A 27,177-nucleotide genomic window follows, 5' to 3' on the forward strand; every position below is an offset into this window, starting at 1 on the left:
CACCGGCGCCCAACTGAGCGTCATACCCGCCTCTGACCAGGACAGGCAATCCGCGGTTTGCGGCCCCTCCTTGGTTGCGGCCAACGGATCGACCATCCGCACCTTCGGCCCGCGCAACGTCACCCACTGCTTCGGCGGCCAACGCTTTGCTTGGACGTTTGTAACCGCAAACGTGCCCATGGCTCTGCTAGGCGCCGACTTCCTCTGCGCACACGGACTGCTGGTGGACGTCCAACGGCGTCGTTTAATCAACGCCGAAACCTTCAGCTCCCTGGTATGCACATTGAGCAGCTCCGCGCCGACCGAGCTGGCATGCGCCATCCCGGCGGCGAACGAGTTTGCTCGCCTGCTCACGGAGTTCCCGGCCCTCACGCGGCCGACGTTTTCGGCCGTCGCAGTACGGCATGGGATCGAGCACCACATACCAACCACGGGCCCGCCGGTCTACGCCAGGGCCCGCCGCCTCGACCCAGCCAAGCTCGCCGTGGCGAAGGCCGAATTCGACGCGTTGGTGCACCTCGGCATCGTGCGGCGCTCCGATAGCGCGTGGGCCTCGCCATTGCACATCGTGCCAAAGCCGGGGGGTGGATGGCGCCCGTGTGGCGACTACCGCCGTCTCAATGACGCTACCACCCCCGACAGGTACCCGATCCCGCATATCCAAGACTTCTCCGCCCGTCTGGCGGGACGGGTCATTTTTTCGAAAATTGATCTCATACGGGGATATCACCAGGTACCTGTCAGGGCGGCCGACGTCCCTAAAACGGCAGTCATCACGCCGTTCGGCTTATTCGAATTCTTGCGGATGCCGTTTGGTCTCAAGAACGCGGCTCAGGCGTTCCAGCGCTTGATGGACGGCATGCTGCGTGACCTGCCGTTCCTTTTCGTTTACCTGGACGACATCCTCGTCGCCAGCACGTCCCGGGCCGAACACCTCCTCCACCTCCGAACACTGTTCGGGCGCCTCAGCGAGCATGGCCTCATCGTCAACCCGGCCAAATGCCACTTCGGCACGACGGCCGTTGATTTTTTGGGCCACCACATCACCAAGAACGGGGCCGTGCCGCTGCCAACCAAGGTCGAGGCCATCACCACGTTCCCGCGTCCCCGCACCATAAAGGCCCTGCAGGAATTCCTGGGAATGGTGAATTTTTATCACCGCTTCGTGCCCCGCGCTGCTCAACTCATGTGGCCCCTCTACGAAGCCCTCCGGGGCAAGCCGGCCAAGCACGACATCGCCTGGTCCGCAGCAATGGATGCGGCCTTCCAAAGCTCAAAGCGGGCCCTCGCCGACGCAACACTGCTCGCTCACCCGGTGCTCAACGCTCCCATCGCCCTCACCACGGATGCCTCCGACTACGCGGTGGGCGCCGTACATGAGCAATGGGTGAACGGGGTTTGGCAGCCACTCGCTTTTTTCAGCCGGCAGCTCTGGCCGAACGAGCTCAAATACAGCACGTTTGACCTGGAGCTCCTCGGTCTACACCTGGCCGTCCGCCATTTCCGCCACCTCCTGGAGGGCCGACCTTTCACGGCGTTCGTCGACCACAAGCCGTTGGTTTACGCCATGGCCAAGGTCACGGAGCCGTGGTCGGCCCGCCAACAGCGCCACCTCTCCGCCGTGTCGGAGTTTACCACGGACATCCGGCACGTCGCCGGCAAAAACAACGCCGTGGCCGACTGTCTTTCCCGGGCCAGCGCGAACGCGGTCCACCTGGGCGTGGACTTTGCGCTTATGGCGGCGGACCAAACCACCGACACCACGGTGCAAGCCCTCCGGGCGGTGGACACGGGCCTCCGCCTGGCCGACATCCCCTTCGCGGACACTGTCCTGCTCTGCGACGTCTCCCAAGGCCAGCCTCGCCCCATCGTGCCCGTCACCTGGCAACGCCGCATCTTCGCCTCCCTCCACGGCCTTTCCCACCTGGGCCGGAAAGCTTCCCAGAAGCTGGTGTCGGCGCGATTCGTCTGGCACGGCCTTCGTCGGGACGTCCGCGATTGGACCAGCACCTGCACGGCCTGCCAACGGGCCAAGGTCCACCGACACACCTAGGCCCCGCTGGCACCTTTCACCGTGCCTGAACGACGTTTCGACCACGTCAACGTGGATCTGGTGGGCCCCCTCCCCCCGTCACGGGGGTTCACACACCTGCTCACCATGGTGGACAGGACCACCAGGTGGCCGGAGGCCGTTCCCCTCGTATCCACCACCACCGCCGACGTGGCGCAGGCTTTCATCGCCACCTGGGTCGCCCGCTTCGGCGCACCGGCGGACATCTCGTCAGACCGCGGACCACAGTTCACCTCCGAGCTGTGGGGCGCGGTCGCCCCTAAACCTGGGGGTCAAGCTCCACCGTACTACGGCCTACCACCCCCAAGCAAACGGGTTGTGCGAGCGATTCCACCGCTCCATGAAGGCCGCGCTCATAGCCGGCCTTCAAGACGGCGGTTGGGCCGACCGGCTGCCGTGGGTCCTTTTGGACCTCCGCACGGCCCCCAAGGAGGACCTCCAGGCATCCACCGCCGAGCTTGTCTATGGCCAGGCGCTACGCGTCCCGGGCGAATTCGTTCCCGACGCTACCAGTCCCTGGTCCGCAGCTCACCAGCGCTCGGACCTCCAGGAGGCCGCCCGACGGTTTGCCCCCGTGCCAACATCCCTCACCACAAATCAAACAAACAAGCAAACAAAGTATATAAAATGGGGAGCGGTCGACAAGATGGGGAGAGAAGGGGAGGAAGCACACAAACACAACATTTGAGAGCAGGGACATCGGGAGATGTGTGGGAGGGAGAGGGCCTGGGGGGAGGCAGGATAGGTATAAAACGCAAGGACACCAAGGACTTCCAGGAAAGAAGTCGGCACCTCAAAAAAAGTGGATTTGGGGTGAAATTAGCGGGGGTAGAAAAGATCAAGGTTTTGGATTGGGGAAGATAAGAGATGGTGGTGAACAGCCGTTTTAAAGACCTGGAGGGAGGAGTGGGATTGAAGAGAGTGAGGGAGTTTGTTCCAGAGGCGGGAGAAAGGAGGCATGAAGGAGTGAAGGTGAGCAGAGAGTCTTGATTTTGGCAGTTTAACCATAAGAGGGTTGCAGGCAGATCTTGTGCGACCTGTAGGAATATTTGGGGGACAGAGCCCAGGGAGAGCTGGGGGAGCAAGGCCGGAGAGGAGTCGGTAGAAGAGGGAAAGACCACCAACCTGCCTGCGGTGAGTAAGTGAAAGGCCCTCGGAGTTAGCTTCATCGCGGTAGATTCCAATGATTCTGAACGCTTTGGTTTCAACAGCGTGAAGACGAGCTAGGTGTGAGGCAGGAGCACCAGCCCAGAGGGGAGAGCAGTACTCCATTGAGCTGCGGATGAAAGCCTTGTATGTGGGGAGGAGCTCAGGTGTGACAAGGAAGGACTTCGCACGACGGAGGATGCCCAGTCGGTGACTGGCTTTGGAGGCCCAGCTTGGAAATGTGGTTTTCCCAGGAAAGATCATGGCAGATAGTGAGACCCAAAAGCTTGAGTGACAGGACTTCTTGGAGAGGATTATTCAGAAAGTAGATGGGAGGGTTGTCCAGTCGGTCTTTTCGGAGAGACATCGTAAGAGTGTGAGATTTGTCAGGATTGAAAGACATGTTCCACTTGTTTGCCCAGTCTGTGATTTTGTCCAGGTCTGCAGAGAGTGAGGAGGCTGCAGACTGCCGATCTGAGGGATGAGGAAATATAGCGGCAGAGAGTGGAGTCATCAGCAAAGAGATAGAGAGGATTTTCAAGAGAGTCATAGAGATCATTGATGAAGACCAGAAAAAGCACAGGACCCAGAACACTGCCTTGGGGAACTCCAGCCTGAACAGGAAGAGGAGATGAGAGAAACCCATTCAGGGCCACACGTTGACTACGACTAGAGAGGAAGTCCGCCAGCCATGCGTGGAGATTTCCATGGATACCAAAGGAGGAGAGTTTGGTGAGCAGAGCGGGGTGCCAGACCGTATCGAAGGCATGTGATATGTCGAGGGAGACAGCTCTAATTTCCTGTTTGGCATTGAGGACCTCCATCCATTGTTGAGACAGCAGAAGCAGCATGTCCAGAGTAGAGTGACCTGGTCTGAAACCAAATTGATGATCAGAGATCAAGCCATTGAAGAGGAAAGATTTCATATCCGAAGCAATGATGGATTCCATGACTTTGCTGATAATTGGGAGAAGGCTGATTGGTCTGTAGTTGCTAGGATCTGTTTTTGCACCTTTTTTGTGCAAAGCGGTGATGTTGGCTGATTTCCAAGCAGATGGCAGTTGACCTTGAGCAAAATAGAGGGTGAAGAGAACAGAGAGAGGGAGTGAAAGAGCAGAAGAACAGGATTTTAGGACCCTTGGGCTGATGCCGTCGGGTCATCAAGATGATGATATTGGCTGATGTCATCAAGATAAAGAAGTTTATTTGTAAGGTTTATAAGAACAACTCTCACAACTGATCAACACAAGTTCAGATTCAGAGAAGCATCCATCAGCCTCAAAGAAAACGCTCTTCCAGTTAAACTAATGTGCGAGAGAATAAACACCATTTGAAAAAAATGATAATAGCCATGCAGATGCAAAAACCACAATGTTCTTGACGTCGAGTACATGTTTTGACTCTTTGATCATGTTGCGGAAACAATGGACCTCAGTAAGTTTGTTTTGTGAATAGCAAAGCCAAAATATCCCTTTCTTTAGACAGCAATTGCCAATAAAAGCACAATTTAAATAGATATGAGAGCAAAGATAAAAAAATACTTGATGCCCTCGATTTCAAGCATTGGTGCAAGTCGCTATGTATGAATAAAAATGGTAGATTCCAAAATCTTGAAAAAGCATTCAGTTATTGCAGTTTCAACCAATATCTACGTCCTACGACATATACATATACAGTCAAGTGGTTCACCAAAACGCATTGAGTTATCACCTCATCTACGCATTTCACAACCCTATAATCCATCCTTAAAATTAAATTGTGCAATAAAAGTATCTTAATAAATCCACAGTTAATAGTTGTAATGAGAAATTCACCTTGGATCGGCAAATCCTTTATGAATCCATGATAAACTTTAAAACAAAGTTTGAAATTGAGCTTGAAACTGAGTAAAATCCATTATGCTGCCCATTGCTTCTATTCTGAATTGATCTGAAGTGTTTTTTCCTTTCTAAAAATAAATTGCAAAGTCGAAGTAATTTTGGTAGTTTCATTTAACAACTAAAATATGCAATATTGGGATAAAATACTTTTTTTTAAATACATGATAGGCTGCCAATATTTACTCAAAAGTTTTATCTTCATCTCAAATTAAACAAAATTGTGTGCAATAAGAGATGGAGCATTTAGTGATGTAAAGCCTCACTGGGTATCTATATTACTATATAAATGAAAACAATAAAAAATAATATATATATATATATATATATATTAATTGACAAGTGGGAAAATTATACACCCAGACTGGGAACCGAGCCCAGGTCCTCTGGTGAACCATACCAGTGCTCTGCCACCTGGGCGACATGAGTCGAGCATGCAATTTTCCCACACATATAAGTGCCACTCTCTTTCCATTACTGCTTCCTGGAAATATATATATATATATATATATATATATATATATATATATATATATATATATATAATATATTAGTTCAGTGACAGTGACAACACAGACACTGCCCTGACATGTAGACATATAGATGGATGACTGTGCCTGAGTTGCTGTTTTGTCATGGTTTATACCAATCATAATACAAGCAATTATTTTGCACAAATGTATTTGTAATATACATGATATTATATTTTATAAACAATTGAAGTTGAAGATTTAAGTTTAATTTAAAAAAAACAAAAAACCCTTAGTACATACACACTGGAGAGGTATGTGCATACCAGAAGTTTGGTAGGATTTCATAAAAGTTTGAGGGAGTAGTTCAGTGACAACACAAAACAGGACAGGACAGACTGCACAGATATATATATATACTAGCTTGGTGGGGCGAGCTCAGCTCGCCTCACCACGTGTCGTTACTGAGGAACGGGCTTATTTTAACTGAGGCTAATGAATGTACCTGAGTTGCTGTGTTGTCATGATTTTCACCAATCATAATACAAACAATTACTTTGCACAAATGTATTTGTTGTGTTTGTGATATTACATTTTTATAGGAAAATTAGGTTGAATGTTTTTTTTTTCAAGAAAGAACCCCTCTGCACACACATAGGGGAGGGGTAGGTGCAGACTGGAGGTTTGGGACGATTACACCTCACCACCACGTTATTCAAAACACCTCACCACCAAGTAATTTAAAACACCTCACCACCACGTAATTCAAAATACCTCACCACCAAGTAATTTAAAACACCTCACAGCCATGAAACACTTCATAAAAACACCTCACCACCACGAAATTAAAAACACCTCACCACCACGAAATTGAAAACACCTCACAGCCATCAAACACGTAATAAAAACACCTCACAGCCATAAAACACGTAATAAAAACACCTCACAGCCATAAAACACAAAATAAAAACACCTCACAGCCATAAAACACGTGATAAAAACACCTCACCACCACAAAAATAAAAACACCTCACAGCCATAAAACACGTAATAAAAACACCTTACAGCCATAAAACACGTAACAAAACACCTCACCACCACAAAATTAAAAACACCTCACAGCCTTAAAACACGTAATAAAAACACCTCACAGCCATAAAACACGTATTAAAAACAGCTCACCACCACGAAATTAAAAACACCTCACAGCCATAAAACACGTAATAAAAACACCTCACAGCCATAAAACACGTAATAAAAACACCTCACCACCACGAAATTGAAAACACCTCACCACCACGTCATTTAAAAACACCTCACCACCAAGTAATTCAAAACACCTCACCACCACATAATTCAAAACACCTCATCACCAACTAATTCTAAACACCTCACCACCACATAATTAAAAACACCTCACCACCAAGTAATTCAAAACACCTCACCACCACATAATTAAAAACACCTCACCACCACGTAATTATAAATACCTCAACACCAATTAATTCAAAACACCTCACCACCATGTGATTTAAAAACACCTCACAACCATGTGATTTAAAAACACCTCACCACCACGTCATTTAAAAACACCTCACCACCACATAATTCAAAATACCTCACCACCATGTGATTAAAAACCACCACAACGTTATTAAAAACACTCCACAACCACGGAAACAAAAGTTTGAGGGAGTCGTTAAGTGAGAACACAGACACTGCCCAGATGTGTAGATATATAGATAAATGACTGTACCCGAGTTGCCGTTTTGTCATGGTTTAAACCAATCATAATTCAAACAATTATTTTGCACAAATGTATTTGTAATATACGTGATATCACATTTTCTAAACAATTGAAGTTGAAAAACAAAAAATGTTCCCAAAAAAATTCCCCAAAAAAAAAAATTGGAAATTTTTTCAAACAATATACCCTTAGGACATACCGACGGGAGAGATATGTGCATTCCAGAAGTTTGGTACGATTTCACAAAAGTTTGAGAAAGTAGTTCAGTGACAACACAGGACAACACAGGACAGGACAGACTGCACAGATATATATATACTAGGTTGGCTCGGCTCGCTGCGCTCGCCTCACCACGCGTCGATACTGAGGAACGGGCTTATTTTAGCTGAGGATAATGACTGTACCTGAGTTGCTGTTTTGTCATGATTTACACCAATCATAATACAAACATTTATTTTGCACAAATGTATTTGTTGTGTTTGTGATATCACATTTTTATAAGCAATTTAGGTTGAAGATTTAAGTTGAATGTTTTTTTTTCAAGAAAGAACCCCTCAGCACATAGATAGGGGAGGGGTAGGTGCAGACTGGAAGTCTGGGACGATTACACCTCACCACCACGTAATTTAAAACACCTCACCACCAGGTAATTCAAAACACCTCACCACCACGTAATTCAAAAAAACCTCACCACCAAGTAATTCAAAACACCTCACCACCACGAAATTAAAAACACCTCACAGCCATAAAACACGTAATAAAAACACCTCACAGCCATAAAACACGTAATAAAAACACCTCACCACCACAAAATTAAAAACACCTCACAGCCATAAAACACATAATAAAAACACCTCACAGCCATGAAATAAAAAACACCTCACAGCCATAAAACATGGAATAAAAACACCTCACAGCCATAAAACACGTAATAAAAAACACCTCACAGCCATAAAACACGTAATAAAAACACCTCACAGCCATAAAACACGTAATAAAAACACACCACCACAAAATTAAAAACACCTCACAGCCATGAAACATGTAATAAAAACACCCCACCACCACAAAAGTAAAAACAACTCACAGCCATAAAACACGTAATAAAAACACCTCACAGCCATAAAACACGTAATAAAAACACCTCACAGCCATAAAACACGTAATAAAAACACCTCACCACCACGAAATTAAAAACACCTCACAGCCATGAAACATGTAATAAAAACACCTCACAGCCATAAACACGTAATAAAAACACCTCACAGCCATAAAAACACGTAATAAAAACACCTCACCACCACGAAATTAAAAACAGCTCACAGCCATAAAACACGTACTAAAAACACCTCACAGCCATAAAACACGTAACAAAAACACCTCACAGCCATAAAATAATAATAATAATAATAATAATAATAATAATAATTCATTTATTTTGTATAGCACTTTTCCAGAAGCCCAAAGGCGCTTTGACAGAGTGGCAAACATAATGCATAACAATACATGAAAACAACAATTGCAAAAAGACAAGAATCAATAGGGAAATATTTAAAGCAAAAGGAGGGAGAAGGAGAAGAGATAGTCAGGGGTTAAATGCTGTGGGTTGAATGTTGAATGCAGTGTTGAACAGGTGGGTCTTTAGTGATGTTTTGAATGTGGTGAGTGAGGAGGAGTCTCTGATGGTGTGAGGTAGTGAGTTCCAGAGGGTGGGAGCAGCGATGGAGAAGGCCCTGTGTCCCCCCAGGATCTGAATTTGCTCCGGATGGAGGGGGTCAGGAGGTTGATACCAGCAGAGCGGAGGTTGCGGGTGGGAGTGTGTCTGGAGAGGAGGTCAGCCAGGTAGGATGGGGCCAGGTTATGGAGGGCTTTGTATGTCAAGAGGAGGATTTTGTACTGGATTCTCTGGGGGATGGGGAGCCAGTGAAGCTTGTAAAGGACGGGGGTGATGTGGTCACGGGTCCGGGAATGGGTGAGTAGACGGGCAGCGGAGTTCTGAATGTATTGGAGTTTATTGGTGATTTTTTAGGGTGAACCATAGAGGAGGCTATTGCAGTAGTCCAGACGGGAGGTGATGAAGGCGTGGATGAGGGTTTCTGCAGCCGTGGAGGAGAGGGATGGACGGAGACGGGCAATGTTTTTCAGGTGAAAGCAGGCTGACTTTGTGATCTGTTTAGTGTATTTGTCGAAGGAAAGGGTTTGGTCAAAGATGACGCCAAGATTCCGGATGTGAGGGGAGGTGGATACTGGGATACCGTCGATGTTGAGGGCAAAGTTATGGGTGGATTTTGTGAGCGTTTTTGGGCCAATGATGATTATTTCAGATTTATCACAGTTAAGCTTGAGGAAGTTGATTTGAAGCCAGGATTTTATTTCAGTGATGCAGTTTGTCAGGATAGAGTGGGTGTCGGTGGAGACTGACTTGGTGGAGATGAAAAGCTGGATGTCATCGGCGAAGCAGTGGAATTGGAGACCATGACGGCGGATTAAGTGACCGAGGGGGGACAGGTAAAGGATGAAGAGGAGGGGGCCAAGAACTGAACCTTGGGGGACACCTTGGGGGAGGGGAGCAGTGGGGGATTTGCGGTTATTGATGGAGATGAACTGGCATCTGTCAGAGAGGTATGATTTAATCCAAGAGAGGGCAGTGCCGGTAACGTTAAAGGTGGATTCAAGTCGGGTGAGGAGGATAGTGTGATCGATGGTGTCAAAGGCAGCGCTGAGGTCGAGGAGGACGAGAATGTTGAGGTTGCCAGCGTCAGAGGAGAGGAGAAGGTCGTTGGTGATTTTGAGGAGAGCAGTTTCAGTACTGTGGTTGGAGCGGAATCCGGATTGGAATGTTTCATACAGGTTATTGGCAGAGAGATGATGTTTGAGTTGAGTGGCTACAGCGCGTTCCAAAACTTTTGACAGAAAGGGTAGGTTGGAGATGGGTCTGAAGTTGTTTAGGGTGTCAGGGTTTAGACCAGGTTTTTTTAGAATGGGGGTAACAGCAGCAATTTTGAGGGAAGGTGGGACGATGCCTGTAGACAGGGAGGAGTTTATTGTTGCAATGATAAGTGGAGAGAGAGCAGGGAGGGAGGCTTTGACAAAGCTGGAGGGGATGGGGTCAAGAGTGCAGGTGGCAGTTTTCATTCCTATGAGGAGTTCAGAGAGGTCAGTAGGGGAGATTGGGGAGAACCGAGACAGGGGATGGCAGGACAAGGGGGGGCAGGTGGTTGGAGGGGGAGCGGGCGCAGCGGTGGTCAAGCTGTTATAGATGTTGTCAATTTTGCGTTGGAAGAAAGAGAGGAAGGAGATGCAGTTGTCTACTGTGAATGACTGGGTGGTGGTGTTCAGGGGGCGGAGGAGTTTGTTTATTGTCGAGAAGAGTGCTTTTGGGTTTCCGGAGCCAGAGTGGATAATTTGAGAGTAGTAGGCAGAGCGGGCGCGGGAGAGGGCATCTTTTTAGTGTTGTAGGTGGTCCTTGTAGGCTTGGGAGTGAACTGTGAGACCCGTTTTATTGCGGAGTCTTTCAAGTTGGCGAGCACGAGTTTTCATCAGGCGGAGTTCAGGGGTAAACCAGGGAGCAGAATGGGTGAAAGAAACTGTTTTGGTTTTTACAGGCGCAAGCTGGTCAAGGCAGGAGGAGAGAGTGTGGTTGTAGTAGTCAGTGAGGTCGGAAGGGGTGTGGAGGTTGCACAGGAGCAAAATGACATAAAACACATAATAAAAACACCTCACAGCCATAAAACACGTAATAAAAACACCTCACCACCACAAAATTAAAAACACCTCACAGCCATAAACCACGTAATAAAAGCACCTCAGAGCCACAAAATTAAAAACACCACACCACCACGTAATTCAAAACACCTCATCACCAACTAATTCAAAACGCCTCACCACCACATAATTAAAAACACCTCATCACCACATAATTAAAAACACCTCACCACCATGTGATTTAAAAACACCTCACCACCACGTCATTTAAAAACACCTCACCACCACATAATTCTAAATACCTCACCACCACATAATTCAAAATACCTCACCACCATGTGATTCAAAACCACCACAACGTTATTAAAAACACTTCACAACCACGGAAACAAAAGTTTGAGGGAGTCGTTAAGTGACAACACAGACACTGCCCAGATGTGTAGATATATAGATAAATGACTGTACTGTTGAATGACTGTTGAAGGAGAACAACTTTTTCCACATGTGAAATTTGCATTGATGTTTATTTAAATTATACAATGGACTACAAAATGTAAATGTTTCATGATATTTGTTATATTATATCACCTTTATCTATCAATATTGTTGAAATGAAGATCAAATAGCTGTATGTTGAAATATGTTGAAAAAGTCAAAACTTTACATGGGGTGTACTTACTTGGGGTGTACTTATGTATATATAGATCCGAGAATGAAAATTCCATACTGAAGTATATTTATGTGTGGATTCACACACTAACTGGCTGAAATACATTAAAATTGCCCCTCCTATCCCTTTGGGAACGTATGAGGCTGTCAATGCTTTTCAGATTTTTTTGTTCATAAAGACTAATGGAAGGGCAACATTTAAAACCCAAAGAAAGCAGACATTTACAAGGGAAAAAAATGACAAATTTTGCCTTCAATTGTTTAATTTTATCAGGCTTCTTTGAGATCAATATCCAGACCAAAAACTCTCCATTATCATCCACAGACAAGCTAAAGGACCAAAGAAATGTTCAAAGAAGTAACGAAGAGAATGTATAAATCTCACCCGGCCGACCTCTACCAAGTTGGTCACCGTGACGATGCTGCTAGTTTTTCCTTGCCAAATCATGCGCCAGAAGTCTGCCAGGGTGTCTTGGACTGGCCCTGGGGGTGAATATGGATTACAAGTTGATGAAATACAAATCAAAGCACCATTGTAATTTATTACAATCTTCAGTTTTTTTTTGTTTTTTTTCAAACATTCTGCTTCTATATTTACAGAATGGAATCTTTCAATTATACCCTCGCCGATGGATTTAATAATAATTAAAAAAAAATTCGTAATATAGAAAGACGTATGACGGAGCTTACGAACAGGTCATTCGGCCCTTTTTGCATGTACCATGTCCACACTTAATCTTTCAATTTACTCATTCTCTATCAACTCAGGGGCTGGACAGATAGCCTGCTCATATGCACAGTCGTGGGACTGGGTATCCCAGCTGGGCTCAATTGCAACCCAGCTATAAACTGTCATCCTGGTGTTTCACAGGCAGGGCAGGTATGCTGTCTCTCGGATGGACATCAGACTGGGCGTCCCATCTTCCAGCATTAGTTGCTTGATGTTAAAGATCCCACACTGCCCTTTGTAATTAAATTGCTGCCACCCTGGCCAAATTCCAACTCTGACTACCACTGGGAAGGCAACAGCAAACCACCCAGTGTAATAATTTTTGTGAGGCTGGTTTGGCATGACTGAATCTGTCTTCGGGCATAGCTCCAGAATGTTAGTTCAATGGACCAACCCTCTTCTTAGAATTAGTTAGTGCTATGGACCTCCCAGCCACAACCCTTTGCAATTAACTTGCATGTCCGATTTAATCTTAAGGTAATAAATTTAGCCATGGTACAAGCACACAATGGCCAACTAGTTTCTGAAGATACTGTGGATCTTTTATGTCCCCAAGCTATATTCAAATGGGACAATGATCTTTGCACCCTCAAAGTATCAACCTCAATCATTCTCAATCAAAAATCCCCAAAATCACACTGGCAAGATGGTGGCGCGGGCACGGTTTAAGCTTGCCAGGGCCGAGGGCAAATAATATTTTCGGGCCGGTCTCAACATGAGTGCCAGTGTGCCACCCATGAGTGCACAGGTTGTCTGAGGTTGAGTAAATAATCTCTTGTCTCTGTCGGTTATTTAGAGTTAGAGTTGAAGGAGTTACATTTCCTTCAGAAAGTATTCACACCCCTTGACTCTTTTCACATTTGGTGTGTTGCAGCCTGAATTTAAAATGGATTGAATTTAGATTTTACACCGTTCACTCACACGGAGCATCTCACCGCTCACACACCACTTACACGGAACAACACACGGTCCTCTTTATACTGTTGACACAAACGGAACATCACATCGCTCACACACCACTCACTCAGAACAACTCACAGCCCTCCTCACACTGTTAATACACAAGGAACAACTCACAGCCCTCTTTCTACTGTTAACGCACACAGAACATAAACACCACTCACACACCACTCACTCACATGATTCACTCCACAGGTTTCCTTGCTCGTTCCCACATACCACACTATTTTAGTAAGAACAGAACAAATTACCAAGATTACACCATGTCCAGACAGCTACTTTCGTTTGTAAAAAAGGGAAAAAAAGGAAAAAACAAAAAACTGCATTAAAACTTTTTATTCATTCAATTTTTGAACCAGTCAAGATCTGGAGCCAGGAACAAATTCCCCATTTGCCCCCATTATAATCCGCCATTGCCTACCAGTACTAACCAATGTCAACCTTATGTTCCGAGATATAAAGTCAAGCCAATAAGAAGTAGGCCAATGATGAGGCCGCTGATACCTCCAAACTAACCTGCAAAATAAAATGGTTCGATAGACTTGATATTATCTGACAGATGATCCAGTACATTGACAAATACATCACCAATTGATAATAATAATTGGATTTCTGATCAAAGAACAGGGGTTTTTTTCTGCAGATCTCAATACCACAGGAGCAATTATCTGAACCATGAAGAAACAAGCATTCTGAGTATTGCGCTGCAATACATGTCCCCTACCGGCAGTCTGTCGTCCGGAAAACTGTTGGGGGAAATTACCAAAGTTCAAAGTGCCATAACTTTGTCAAAAATGATCGAAACGTCGTGAAGTTCGAACTTGATCTGTAACTTATCATGAGGAAACCATGAACCAAGTTTGAAATCATTAGCATCAAGAGTTTAGAAAAAAAGTCCGGAAAACTGTTCTTTGCGTGACGGACTGACAGAAGGACAAACTGACAGACGGAGGGACGGAGTGCAAACCTATAGTCCCCTCCGGTGTACACCGGTAGGGGACTAATAACAAGGAAACTAGATGCAGGAGGAGGCCATACGCCCCATCATGCCTGTGCCACACCAACACCAGAACAAATATATCTGTCAGAATGATGTACGGTAATTTCATCTATCTATAATTCCAGTAATCTCTGTATGTCTGTGTGTATGTCTGTGTGTCTGTGTGTCTGTGACCGCTGTTTCTCGACAACCACGGGTCCGATATATACACAAAGAATTAAGTTAAGCACCCCTACACAACGAATTAAGGTAAGCACCCCCTAATATATATTCTTTGTGTATATGTATACATTGGCATATATTCTAAGGTATGTGAGATCAAATAATGATTGGTATGACATTAGCAATTATCCATTGATGAAATGCAGATGAGTGCACTCATCTGTGACGCCCATCGCTCGTGCAGCACGTGTTATCATCCACGTGGTCGTGATTTTCTGTAAATGCACTATCATCACGGGTTATTGCAAGTCACGCCTGAGCTCGTGTGGGGGTTACATGGTCATTTTCTCGTAATGGTGGCTCGTAGACGGTTGTCGGACGGAGAACGATGGCGGATAATAGGCATGATCGAGTCCGGAATGTCCAGAAAAGCTGTAGCTCGAACGTTTGGTTACCACCATTCGGTGATCAGTCGGTTGGTGCAGAAACACCAGGAAACGGATGCGGTGAAGGACCGCCCAAGGTCTGGAAGACCTCGCGTGACAACAGTCCGCCAAGATAGAGCGCTTTTGAGACTGGTGCGACGATATCCCTTCGCCTCGAGCCATTTCCTGATGGACTACTGGCTGCCCAACAGAAGGCTATGTCACCGTACCGTGAGGAACCGCCTGAAATCGGCCGGTTTAAGGTCAAGACGAGTGATCAAGCGTCCAAGGCTACTCGAACGACATCAGAGGGAGCGTTTGGCATGGTGCCTAGCGCGACGTGGATGGAACATCCGGTCTTGGAGGCGAGTTCATTGGTCGGATGAAAGCCGGTTCTTGCTGTACGTGACAGATGGGCGTGTTCGGGTGTGGCGCCACAAAAACACCGCGTATGCACCTAAAAACATTCAACCAACGGTACCCTTTGGTGGTGGCTCGATTATGGTCTGGGGATGCTTCTCCCATGACTGTAAGTTGGACCTGATAACTGTGCGAGGTAACCTCAACGGAGAGCGATATGCCGAGGAAATCCTGAATACCACCGTAATCCCGCACTTCGATGACCACACCCTCGCCAGCAGACCCATCTTCATGGATGACAACGCCAGGCCTCACCGTGCGAGACGCGTCCGAGCCTTGCTGGAGCAAGGTGCTGTGACAACCATCCCCTGGCCTGCGTACAGTCCTGACCTGAACCCCCTCGAGCACGTTTGGGACATGTTGGGACGACAAATTGCGAAGATGGTCCCTCCAATAGCCAATCTGGATGAATTGGAACGTGCATTACATCGGGAATGGAACAACCTGCCACAGCAACGCATACGACGGCTTACAGGGTCTATGAGACGTAGGGTTGAGTCAGTGATCCGCTCACGTGGGTCCTACACACGTTATTGACGCAATGATCGCTAGAGGTCTTCTCAGAACAATGACTGTACGTTAGAAAACATAAACGTCATCCACACTGTCCGTGATGGACCTATAGCTCCATACTTAAATTGAGGTGAAAATATGCCTAAAATTCCCAAAAAATTTCACCTTAAATTATTCAGAATAAAATATTGAAAACGGCATGATTGTTATGTTTTTATGTGACCATAATATCACTTCTCCAGAAAATATAGCAATATCATGGGTATATTACACTGTTTTGACGACAACAAACTTGTAATGTGCGAGGTTGTAAAAAAACGGGGGGGGGGGGGGGTGCTTAACTTAATTCTTTGTGTATACTTGAAACTTGCCAGGTATATTGCTGGGGACCCGAGGATGTGCCTTTTCAAGGTTTCATATTAATCGGAGAAGTAGTTACCGAGCTATGGCGATTTAGCCGTTCGCCGTTCGCTTTGGCTTTGCGAATGGACCGAACCATTTCATGTAAATAGAGGGGGGGGGTTCTGTGGTCGTTCGCTTTGGCTTTGCGAATGGACCAAACCATTTCATGTAAATAGAGGGGGGGGTTCTGTGGTCGTTACTGCCACGCGGTTTGGAATGTTTTTCCGAACGGGCACCCACGTACGGGCACGTCCTAGTTGGGGGAATGAGAACAATGTGGCACGCTCTGGGATATCCCAAGAGTGCAAACATAAAAATGTGGAAATATATTAATTTTAACGACACAAAAAATTCTCATTTTTATTTTCTTTTTCTTTTCTCCCAAAAGAAAGACATACGACTGCAAAGTTTTAGGTATGGGCAATAAATCACGACAAAGGAGACATTTTTACCCTGCCAGGTAAATGTACCGGTTACCTTGGTGTGTGCATAGCATACACAATTGATCAAATCCTGAAAAATTAATTACATCAATGGTATTTATGGACACAACTATTTTACATGGATCCGATGGCCCCACATTTGAGTTAATCTAACCAAATTATTGTGCAAATATGGATGTTAGTTGGCTCTGTTAATATATATATCTATCTATCTATCTATCTATACATATATATATATATACATACACATATGTATGCATATGTTTGGTCATACATATGTTTGGTCTGAATATATACATGTATATATACACTACCAGTCAAAAGTTTTAGAACACCTCAATTTTTCCAGTTTTTATTGAAATTTAAGCAATTCAATTCCAGTGAATAACCTGAAATGGTACAAAGGTAAGCAGTAAACTGCTCGAGGTTAAAAAAACGTTTAGGTTAGCAAAAACGGGAAAATAATGTAAATTGCACAGTTATATTGTACAAAAAAGGCCTTCTTCAGGGAACAAGTAATGGGTTAACAACTTACAGCTTTTCTGCAGCAATGTAAGTAAATTAAGCCTTGAAAGTTGATGCAAACAATTCCTACAGGTGTCCCAAACTCTGCTGATTACTTGATTACAAACCCCCTGTCTGTATCAAAGCAGTATTGGAACAGACTGTTATTACACCCTCTGAAGCATTATTTGGACAATATTGCACTGCAGGAAGTAGTATGTTGGAAACTGCAGGAAACTCTGACAGAAAGAGGCCTGGCAGACCCAAAGCCACAACAGAATGAGAAGACAAGTTTCTGAGAGTCAACAGCTTTCGTGATCGGCGGCTCACAGGACAACAGCTTCAAGCACAGCTTAACACTGGTCGAGGTAAGCAAGTCTCAGTTTCAACTGTGAAGAGAAGACTTCGAGCTGCAGGTTTGACAGGTCGAGTGGCCATTGGGAAGAAAGCCATTGCTAAGATGGCAAAATAAGAAAAAGAGGCTTGCCTGGGCCATGAAGCACCGCCAGTGGACTACTGAAGACTGGAAGAAGGTCTTATGGACCGTTGAATGAAAATTTTAAATCTTTGGTTCATCACGCATGGTTTTTGTACGCCGTCGAGCAGGCGAAAGGATGGTTCCTCAGTGTGTGACACCAACTGTCAAACATGGAGGAGGAACTGTGATGGTCTGGGGCTCTTTTGCTGGATCCAGAGTCGGCGACTTGCACAGAGTGACTGGCACCCTGAACCAAAAGGGCTACCACAGCATTTTGCAGCGCCATGCAATACCCTCTGGTATACGCCTAGTTGGTCAGGGGTTCATCCTACAGCAAAATAATGACCCTAAACACACCTCCAGGCTATGTCAAAACTACCTTCGAGGAAAAGAACAAGACGGTAGGCTTCAAATCATGGAATGGCCAGTACAGTCTCTAGACTTAAACCCCATCGAGCTGGTTTGGCATGAACTGGACAGCAGGGTGAAAGCAAAGCAAACTACAAGTGCAACACATTTGTGGGAACTTCTGCAACAGTGTTGGGAAGAACTTCCCGAACAATATTTGATTTCCATTGCAGAAAGAATGCCACGAGTGTGTTCGGCGGTTATATGTGCAAAAGGTGGCTACTTTGCCAAGTCAAAAATTTAAATTAAATTTTGTTCAACAAAATGATTCTATGATTTCTTTTTTTTAATCTCCAATTGTTTATTTCTTCTATGCTTAATTTCAGAGTGCATTGAGACATGAAACTGCGTAAATTTCAATAAAAACTGGAAAAATTGAGGTGTTCTAAAACTTTTGACCGGTAGTGTATGTATATGTATATGTATATATATATATATATATATCTATCTATATATATATCTATATATATATATATATATATATATATATATATATATATATATATATATATATGTATGTATATATATATATATATATATATATATATATATATATATATATATATATATATATATACATACATATATATATGAGCCTACGCTGGATCAGCAAGTCACTGCACCCTTGGACTCCATCCTTGGATGACTCAGCACAATCCCGACACACGCCACTGTGTGTGCTACGGAATGAGGTGTTTTTACAGCGGCCGGAGTGGAAATCCTGCCACCAACCTCTTTGAGAGAGGACCCAGTACCCTGGTACTCATATCATCCTCAGAAGGATGGCAGGCTGAGTCAACCCCACCTGGTATTAATTCAACAGCTTAACGGGATTCAAACTCGGGACCTTAGAATCCCAAGCCCACCACCCGAACCATTAGGTCAACACCAGGTATGCTCTGTTAATAAAGTATGAAATTCCAAATGCCAAAGTTATTTTGACTTTGCAAAACCCACCTGAGTGCACAGCTCAAGATGCTGTTATGAGACGTTCAAGTCTCACTTGCTGTGTTGATTCAAGTTGAAGTGTCTCTGAATGTCATTGTCCTACACGTGATTTCTGTACAAGCTCCTGCACGACCCCGACCGAGATCAATGTCCAGGAAAAGGAGAAAGTACATGGTATAAGCACCAAATTTCACAACAAGCACTCAGATGGAAACAGGCTCACCATTCCATGTTTGTATCGGCAAAGTCACACTCGCCTCTAGAGCTGTCTAGCCTGGGTTCAAATCTCGACCCAGCTATCAACTGTCATCCCAGTGTTTCATGGGCAGGACAATTCATTGATGTGTGTGCCATCCCTCACATGGATGTTCAATGGGTGTCAGGTCAGCCAGCATTAGTTGGACGACGTTAAAGATCCCACAGTGTCCTTCGTGAAGAACAGGCAAGCTATCGCTGGCACCATGAAAAACTTCGACATTCCTGCCCTAATTAGCAGACGGCATTGCATCAATGGCACAGCCATGCCCTCAGCCAATGATGCACTTCAGAGCCTTGTGCTGTGTATGAACGAAGAGGAGGAATCGGCAAAGTTAAACCTTTTGCAAGCTCCTAATTTTTCCTTCCATGGAAATACAGACTTGGCATTTAATATGGAATATTTTTTTTTCTTGACTTGGGTTTACTTTCTGAACTCAGTATATCAATCTGGTGAGTTTCTTTTACCCTTCGGTGATGTCTTTGTTGAAAGAACCATGTCACTGATTGTCTTTCGCAGCAAGAAGTCAATAACAGGAGTATATCACAGGTGGCATGACAAAATGTAAGGACAGGTACATTTGACGATTGGCTTCACAATCGGGTATATAAGGGTTGTTGCGTTCTGTATTAGTGGAAAACAACTGCTGCACGTCTACAAACGTTATTGCCGCTTCCTCTGGAGATGGTCCGTCAACTTGACAATGCTGTTTGTCATGGAGTGGTGGCTTTAAGAAATTCTGGCATGAAACAGCGTGCTATTGCTCGGCAGTATGGCATCACTCAAGGTCAGTTGTCAAAGATCCTGAAACGAAATGCTCAGAGGGGTGTCCCTACTCCAATACCGAGGCCAGGACGTCCATGCAGAACCACAAGGAGAGATGATCGCCAGCTGCACCGGTTAGTCTGCAATGGCCGTACCAAGTCAGCGAATCGGCTTAGGGCTGAGTGGCAGCAACTGACAAATGTGCCTGTATCCAGAAGGCTAGTCAACCAACGACTGGTTCAAGCAGGCTATCGTGCCAGGTGTCCCCTGAGAAAGCCATGCCTGACCAGACAACACAGCCAGCGCCGATTGCAGTGGGCCAGAGAGCACCGTCAATGGCAGCCAGGACACCTGAATCACGTGACCTTCAGTGACGAGTCTAGATTTCTGGTCTATCGTCAAGATGGCCGCGTCCGAGTGCGCAGACAAGTGCATGAAGCCCACAACGAAGATTGTATAGTGCCAAGAGTCCAAGCTGGAGGTGGTGGGGTGACCGTTTAGGCTGCTTTTCATGCAGGGGGCAAAACTGACCTGGTTGTTCTGAATGGAAACCTGAACCAGTTCAAGTACAGGGTCATTATGGAAGAAACATTGCTTCCATTTGCTCGTGCAGCCTTTCGAGGAAACTTTGTCTTCCAAGATGACAATGCACGGCCTCATCGTGCTCGCATGATCCAACGCTTTCTTGCTGACCGTGGTGGAGAGCATATGGAGTGGCCTGCCATGTCCACGGATATGAATCCGACAGAGAACTTGTGTGCAGAATTAACGCATCAAATCGACAACTTGGACCAGCAGCCTACCTCTGTGCGTGAATTGCAGCAGACTATTGTCACTGCATGGCAAGCGATTCCTGTCCAAACCTTGGGAAATCTCGTGAACAGCATGCCTCAACGTGTACGTGCTCTCCTGAATGATCGTGGGGGTTACACGAAGTACTGAACTGTAATTTTACTGTCCGTAATCCCAGTCATAATTTAGCTTTTGTTTTTGTTGAAAAGAAATTTGGCTAATGTGCAAAATAAAGAGATACTTCTGGAAAACGTACAGAAGTTTAACACAGTACTGTCCGTGAATTGAGTTCGATATCAGTTTACATCACTTTCAAGGATCAATTTATTTGCTTCAAAATGTCAAATGTGGTTTTTGTTTCTTTTAAAGGAAACATTAACAAAATCTAGAATAATTTCAACATAATTCCAATGAACGTTTGGTTCTAAGTCATCTTGAAAAGTAAGTTCACCCCCACAAAAAAAATTTCCATATTAAATGCCAAGTCTGTATAATTGAACATTTATGTTTTATATGCAATGTTATTCAGGCACAAGTAAAATATAATGAAATCGGTTGTAATGAGCAACAACTGATTCCATATAATGAGCAACTCAGTGCTTAAAAAAAAAAAAATCAAAATAGGATTATATGGTAACCTCTACTAAGATAGAGGTAATGGACATTTTATGTGATTTACGATGAAGGTGTTTCTAATGAAGATTTCACCTTTATTCATGGCTTTTGATCCATGTATGCAACACATCGAACCTGGTAAATTAATTTGGGTTAGACCATTTGGGTTAGAACAGTGTGGACAACAATGGCATCCTGATGCCATGCCATTTCAAGATTTTATCCATAAACATCCATGTTATGGGAGACCGTCTCATAATAGGTGAGAGATGTTGTTGAAGAAGTTTGGTCTAAAGTATTGAGTGTCGAAACAGTAACGGCGGTTTCCATAATGTGTGTAAAAATACAACTTATACAGAAGGTGGATTCTCAGAACAAGGAGAATGTCCAATGGCTGTAATTAATGAAAGCCAATTCCACCAAACTCCCAAATGACCTTGTCACTCAGTGAGAATGGGGTTGAAGACTTCAAACAGCAGCATGCGTAAATGGATCCAAATTAAGGATTAAACATGTCTGGGAAGATAAAAAGGGGATTTAGATATTTCTATGATGTATAATTAGGAAAAAAAAAAGAAGAAAAGTACAAAATAGACTATAAAAGTTGGTTGCATGGCAGTTGTTGAGCAGCATAACAGTTAGAGTGCCTGCTCTGAGTCTGAGAGGGTCGTCATTTAAAATCTGACCCTGGCCTAATCATAACAAAGACTAAAAATGGTACATACTGCTTCTTAGATTGATGCTCAGCATAAATAAATAAAAAAGGATAGGGTATAGACAAACAACCAAAGGTTGGCAACCATTGCATGGGATTAGTGGGCCTAATGACCTCATTGGGCATTTCAATTCCTTGTAGGCAAATCACGTTACTGTATTATTAACGAGTATTTCGATAAAAATGTATTTGGAAAAATATACATAGGGGCAATACCCCTGGCAGAATATAAAGTATACTGCACTGATTAAGGGTATTTTAAACCAATTTCAATGCTTGCTAGAAGACAGGGCACCATGTAGAATCATACTAACACAATCATAAGACTTTCAACAAACAAACAAAAAAATACCTATTTTGGGGGGCAACTCCCCACTTCCTCCCTCCCACCCAGTGTACCTCCTCAGTCCACAATTTTTACAATGCCTTGAACAAACATTGGTACATCATGGGTGATGAAGGTTGTGATGAAGTTTCATCGAAATTGTGCGTGTAGTTTCTGAGAAGAAAGCAAACACCGATTTTGTGGGGAAACCCACCCCCCCCCTCCCATAGACCCCCAAATGGGCAGATTTTTTTTTAATGGTTTGAACAAACTTCGGTACATCACGGGTGATGAAGACTGTGGTAAAGTTTCATCGAAATAGTGTGTGTAGTTTCAGAGGAAAAAGCAAATTCCTATTTTGGGGGGGTCCAACCTGGACCTACTTTGATCCCCAGTAGGCCCCCTTAGACCGTGATTCTTTAATGCTGTGAACAAATTTTAGTTACAACACAACAAATATCATTTGCACAAATTTGGTCGCAATCCCATCAGCGGTTTCGGAGAAGAAGTTTCAAGTGTTTACGGATGGACGGACTGACGGATGGACGACGCGCCACCACATGAGCTCCCCTGAACTTCGTTCCAGGTGAGCTAACACAACTAACTTCATGTGCACAAAGCACTAAATCAGTTTCCAATCCACTAAATTGCGCAACGAGGGATGTAACATGATGTCACTAATTTTGGATGCAGTGGTCGATGTTACTTGATTTAGGAGAAATAAAATCACTTGCTCATGTCCTTACGATGTGAAATTAATGAATAAATACCCTTTTCTAACTCACTGGATTAGTGACGGAATGACATCCTCACTTTCTCTTTTATCTGCTATATATCTAACGTATTAAGTAGTTGGATAAGTGTGGCTCTTTTACTGCAAAAAGTTATTTAAAGGACAGCACCTCTCTAAAAACCTCTGCAAATGGGCATACCGATCTGCACCAACAAAGCACCACATTGGTCATGCTATTCTGCACCAAAGTACCACATTGCTCATGCATATCTGCAGCAGCCAAAGTACTAGACGATACATCATTTTCTCAAGGGCCCAGTGTTACAATGGCTAATTACACCACCTTGGTTACCAGCCAGTGTTTGATGATTGTTCCTTTTCCTCTTCTGTTGTGAGGACCATTAATAAAAAACTGATAACCATGCGGTAGACCACATACAGGTCTGGTGAATAAAATTAGAATTGTGCTTTACGGTATTCGGGCAGACGTCCCTGATTGGGAGCAAGGTTGGGCTTTTGGGAAGGGGTGGGGCGAGCGGAAGATCGGGTGTGATGGCGGCTGGCTTGTAACGCGAGTGTTGAAAGGTGAGTAAACATTTTGCCTTTACTGGACTGGCCTTCACGTGGTACACTTCAGTTGGCGACGAGGATAAATTGGCAAGTACATTAACTTTCTGTGAATTATTTTGGGGTGAATCATGACGCAATTCGGCAAGATTAATGAATTTGACGCGGATGCTGATGACTGGGCCCAATTCACGGAGCGGCTAGGCCAGTACTTCATCGCTAATGATATGGAAGATGCCGGCAAACGACGGGCTGGTTTACTCAGTGTTTGTGGATCTCAAAGGTATGGCCTCATGCGTAGTGTTTTGTCGCCTGCCAAACCATCTGACAAAACCTTCGAAGAACTCTGTGAACTAATGCAAGAACACCTTCATCCCAAACCGTCTCCGATTGTACAAAAGTTCAAATTCAATTCGATGTTTTGGAAATCGGGACAATCAATCACAGCTTTTGTTGCTGATCTGAGGCTCGTGTCGGATTTCTGTGAGTTTGGGGCGACACTGGAGGAAATGCTCAGGTACAGACTGGTGTGCGGGGTCCAAGATGAGCGCATTCAATGGAGGTTGCTGTCAGAAAGGGATTTAGATTTCAGAAAAGCAATGGACTTAGCTCAAGGCATGGAGGTTGCTGCTAAAAATGCAACAGATATTCAGGCAATAAATGCCTGTTTTTCCCCAAGGGTGGGAAGAAAAAGTACATAAAGTTCAGGCCTACAACCATCAGTATAAGCAGTTCAGGAGAATGACCAGCACTGGCAACTGGGTTAGCGGGGTCACCCATCATGAGAGCAGGGGCAAAAGTTCAAAGGGGAATTTTTCCCGATGTTACAGTATATTCCATTCGCCCGATGAATGTCAGTTTAGGGATGCTGAGCGCAATTACTGTCACCGTGTGGGGCATATTGCCAAGGCTTGTAGAAAGAAGCAGTCCCAGAAGCCAATTGGGAAACAGGAAGGGCAACATGCAACAAATGTAGTGCAACATGATTCTGAAGTCGAGGATGGGGAGGTTTCGGACGACGTTTATTGCATGTGTAATGTCAGTTCTGGGAATAGGGTGATACACCACCTGGAAGCAGATTTTGTCATAGATGGGAAAATTGTTGAAATGCAAATTGATACTGGAGCCTCCATTTCAGTGATGAGTGCCAAGTCTTTCAAAGACCTTTGGTCTAAAGCTCAAGTGGTCCACAAATCCGGAGCTGTTCTACGCACCTACACTGGGGAGCTGATGAAAGTGATTGGAACTATTAATGTTGATGTTCAATATGGGCGCTAGAGATCCACCATACCTCTCATGATTCTGGATGGTATGGGTCCAAGTATCGTGGGGCGGGACTGGCTGAGAGTGTTCAAGCTGAATTGCGCCGAGATTTGTCACATTGGTATATCAGCATCCCACAAGCCCGTGGTGGATCAACACCCAGAGGTTTTTCAGAGTGGACTAGGCAGAGTGAAGAACATGACTGCCAAAATTAATATGGATCCATTAGCTCAGCCTAAAATTTTCAAACCGTGGCCGGTGCCCGATGCCATGCAGGGGAAGGGAAGGTAGACCTCGAGCTGCAGCACCTTCAGAAAGAAGGAATTTTATAACCAGTAGAGTTCTCAGACTGGGCAGCTCCAATAGTGCCTGTCCTAAAAGGTGATGGCCAAGTCCGCATATGTGGTGATTATAAGCTTACTGTAAAACAAGCGGCAAGACAAGACAGTTATCCGATCCGTGGATTGAGGATTTGTATGCCACCTTAAATGGATGACAGACTTTCACAAAACTTGATCTCAGCAGTGCTTACTTGCAATTACCTTTGGATGAGGCATCAAAGGATTGCACAACCATAAATATTCACCGTGGCCTTTTCAGATATGCCCGCCTCCTGCTGCGGATCTCCTTGTCACCTTCCATCTTCCAGCGCAGTATGGACACTCTTTTACAGGGTATTTCACACGTTTGTGTCTATATTGATGACATTTTAATTTCAGAGGAGACAGAGGCTGACCATGTGAAAAATGTGGAGGCAGTGCTTCGGAGGCTGTCAGAGGCAGGGATAACTGTGCGCAAGGAAAAATGTGTTTTTCAGGCCAAGGAGGTGGAGTATCTGGTCTACAGGATAGATGCAGAGGAGCTGCACCCTGTAGTTAGCAAGGTTCGAGCAGTGTTGGAAGCACCAGTTTCCAGGAATATGTCTGAACTGAAGTCATACCTGGGCCTCTTGATTTATTATGGGTGTTTTCTACCCAACCTATCAACAGTACTTGCACCACTCCATGCTGTGCTAAATAAAAAAGCCATTTGGAAGTGGAGCTCAGAGAAAGATGATTCATTCAGGGCTTCCAAACAACTTAAGTTCTTCTAAGGTTCTCGTGCATTATGATGCCAAGAAAGACCTACTACTCGCATGTGATGCTTCACCATATGGTGTTGGGGCAGTGTTATCTCATCATATGCAAGATGGAACAGAAAAACCCATCGCTTTTGCTTTGCGCAGCCTGGCAGTAGCTGAAGCAAAAATACTCCCAACTTGAGAAAGAGGGTCTGGCAGTGGTTTTCGGGGTAAAGAAATTCCACTCACATCTTTTTGGTGTGCATTTTGAAATCACCAATAATCACAAGCCACTGCAGACCTTATTCAGTGCTGCAAAAGGAGTGCCTGTATTAGCTTCTTCAAGGATACAACGTTGGGCACTAATTCTGGCAGCGTACGATTACACATTCACGTACATGGCAGGCAAGGATTTGGGGCATGCTGATGCTTTGAGTCGTTTGCCTTTATGGGACAGCCCCAAATGGGTACACACTCCAGAAGATTCTGTGCTCCTCATGGAATTCTTAAATTCTTCGCCAGTAACGGTTGAAGAGATTCATCAGTGGATGAATTGGGACCCTATTTTGTCACATGTGCATCTGCATAACCAATGGTTGGCCTGTCTTGACAGATACAAAGCTCCAGGCATATTCACTGCACAAACCTGAACTGAGCGTTCAAGATGATGTGATCTTGTTGGGTAGCAGGGTTGTGGTGCCCTCCAGGGAGATCTAGAGTGATGGAAATGCTCCATGAGGCACACCCTGAAATAGTGTGAATGAAGGCGTTTGTTCGGAGCAATGATTGGTGGCCAAATCCTGATCTAGATATCGAGGGGACAGTTCGCAACTGCCCCGCGTGTCAGGCGTATGCAAAGTTGCTGGCGCCACCACCAATGTAAGGGCCCCAGAAAAATTGGGAGCATATACACATTGACTTTGCAGGGCCATTTTTGAGCAAAAATGCTCCTGGTCATTACTGATGCCTATTCTAAGTGGATGGACGCGCAACCCATGACAACAATCT

General features: G+C 44.9%; 1 protein-coding gene across 4 annotated transcripts in view; it reads right to left on the reverse strand.

Moving 5' to 3' along the window:
- The window catches only part of LOC137415012 (receptor-type tyrosine-protein phosphatase kappa-like), a 566,119-nt gene that overhangs the window by 111,425 nt on the left and 427,517 nt on the right, over positions 1-27,177 (reverse strand). For all 4 annotated transcript variants that reach the window (XM_078783392.1, XM_078783391.1, XM_078783393.1 and 1 more), the window contains one exon: positions 12,071-12,168. In XM_078783392.1, the coding sequence (XP_078639518.1) occupies positions 12,071-12,168 (98 nt within the window). The remainder of the gene's footprint in view (positions 1-12,070; positions 12,169-27,177) is intronic.

This window comes from Myxine glutinosa, chromosome 8, assembly GCF_964187855.1.
Source record: "Myxine glutinosa chromosome 8, kmMyxGlut1.1, whole genome shotgun sequence".
NCBI classification, from domain to species: Eukaryota; Metazoa; Chordata; class Myxini; order Myxiniformes; family Myxinidae; genus Myxine; species Myxine glutinosa.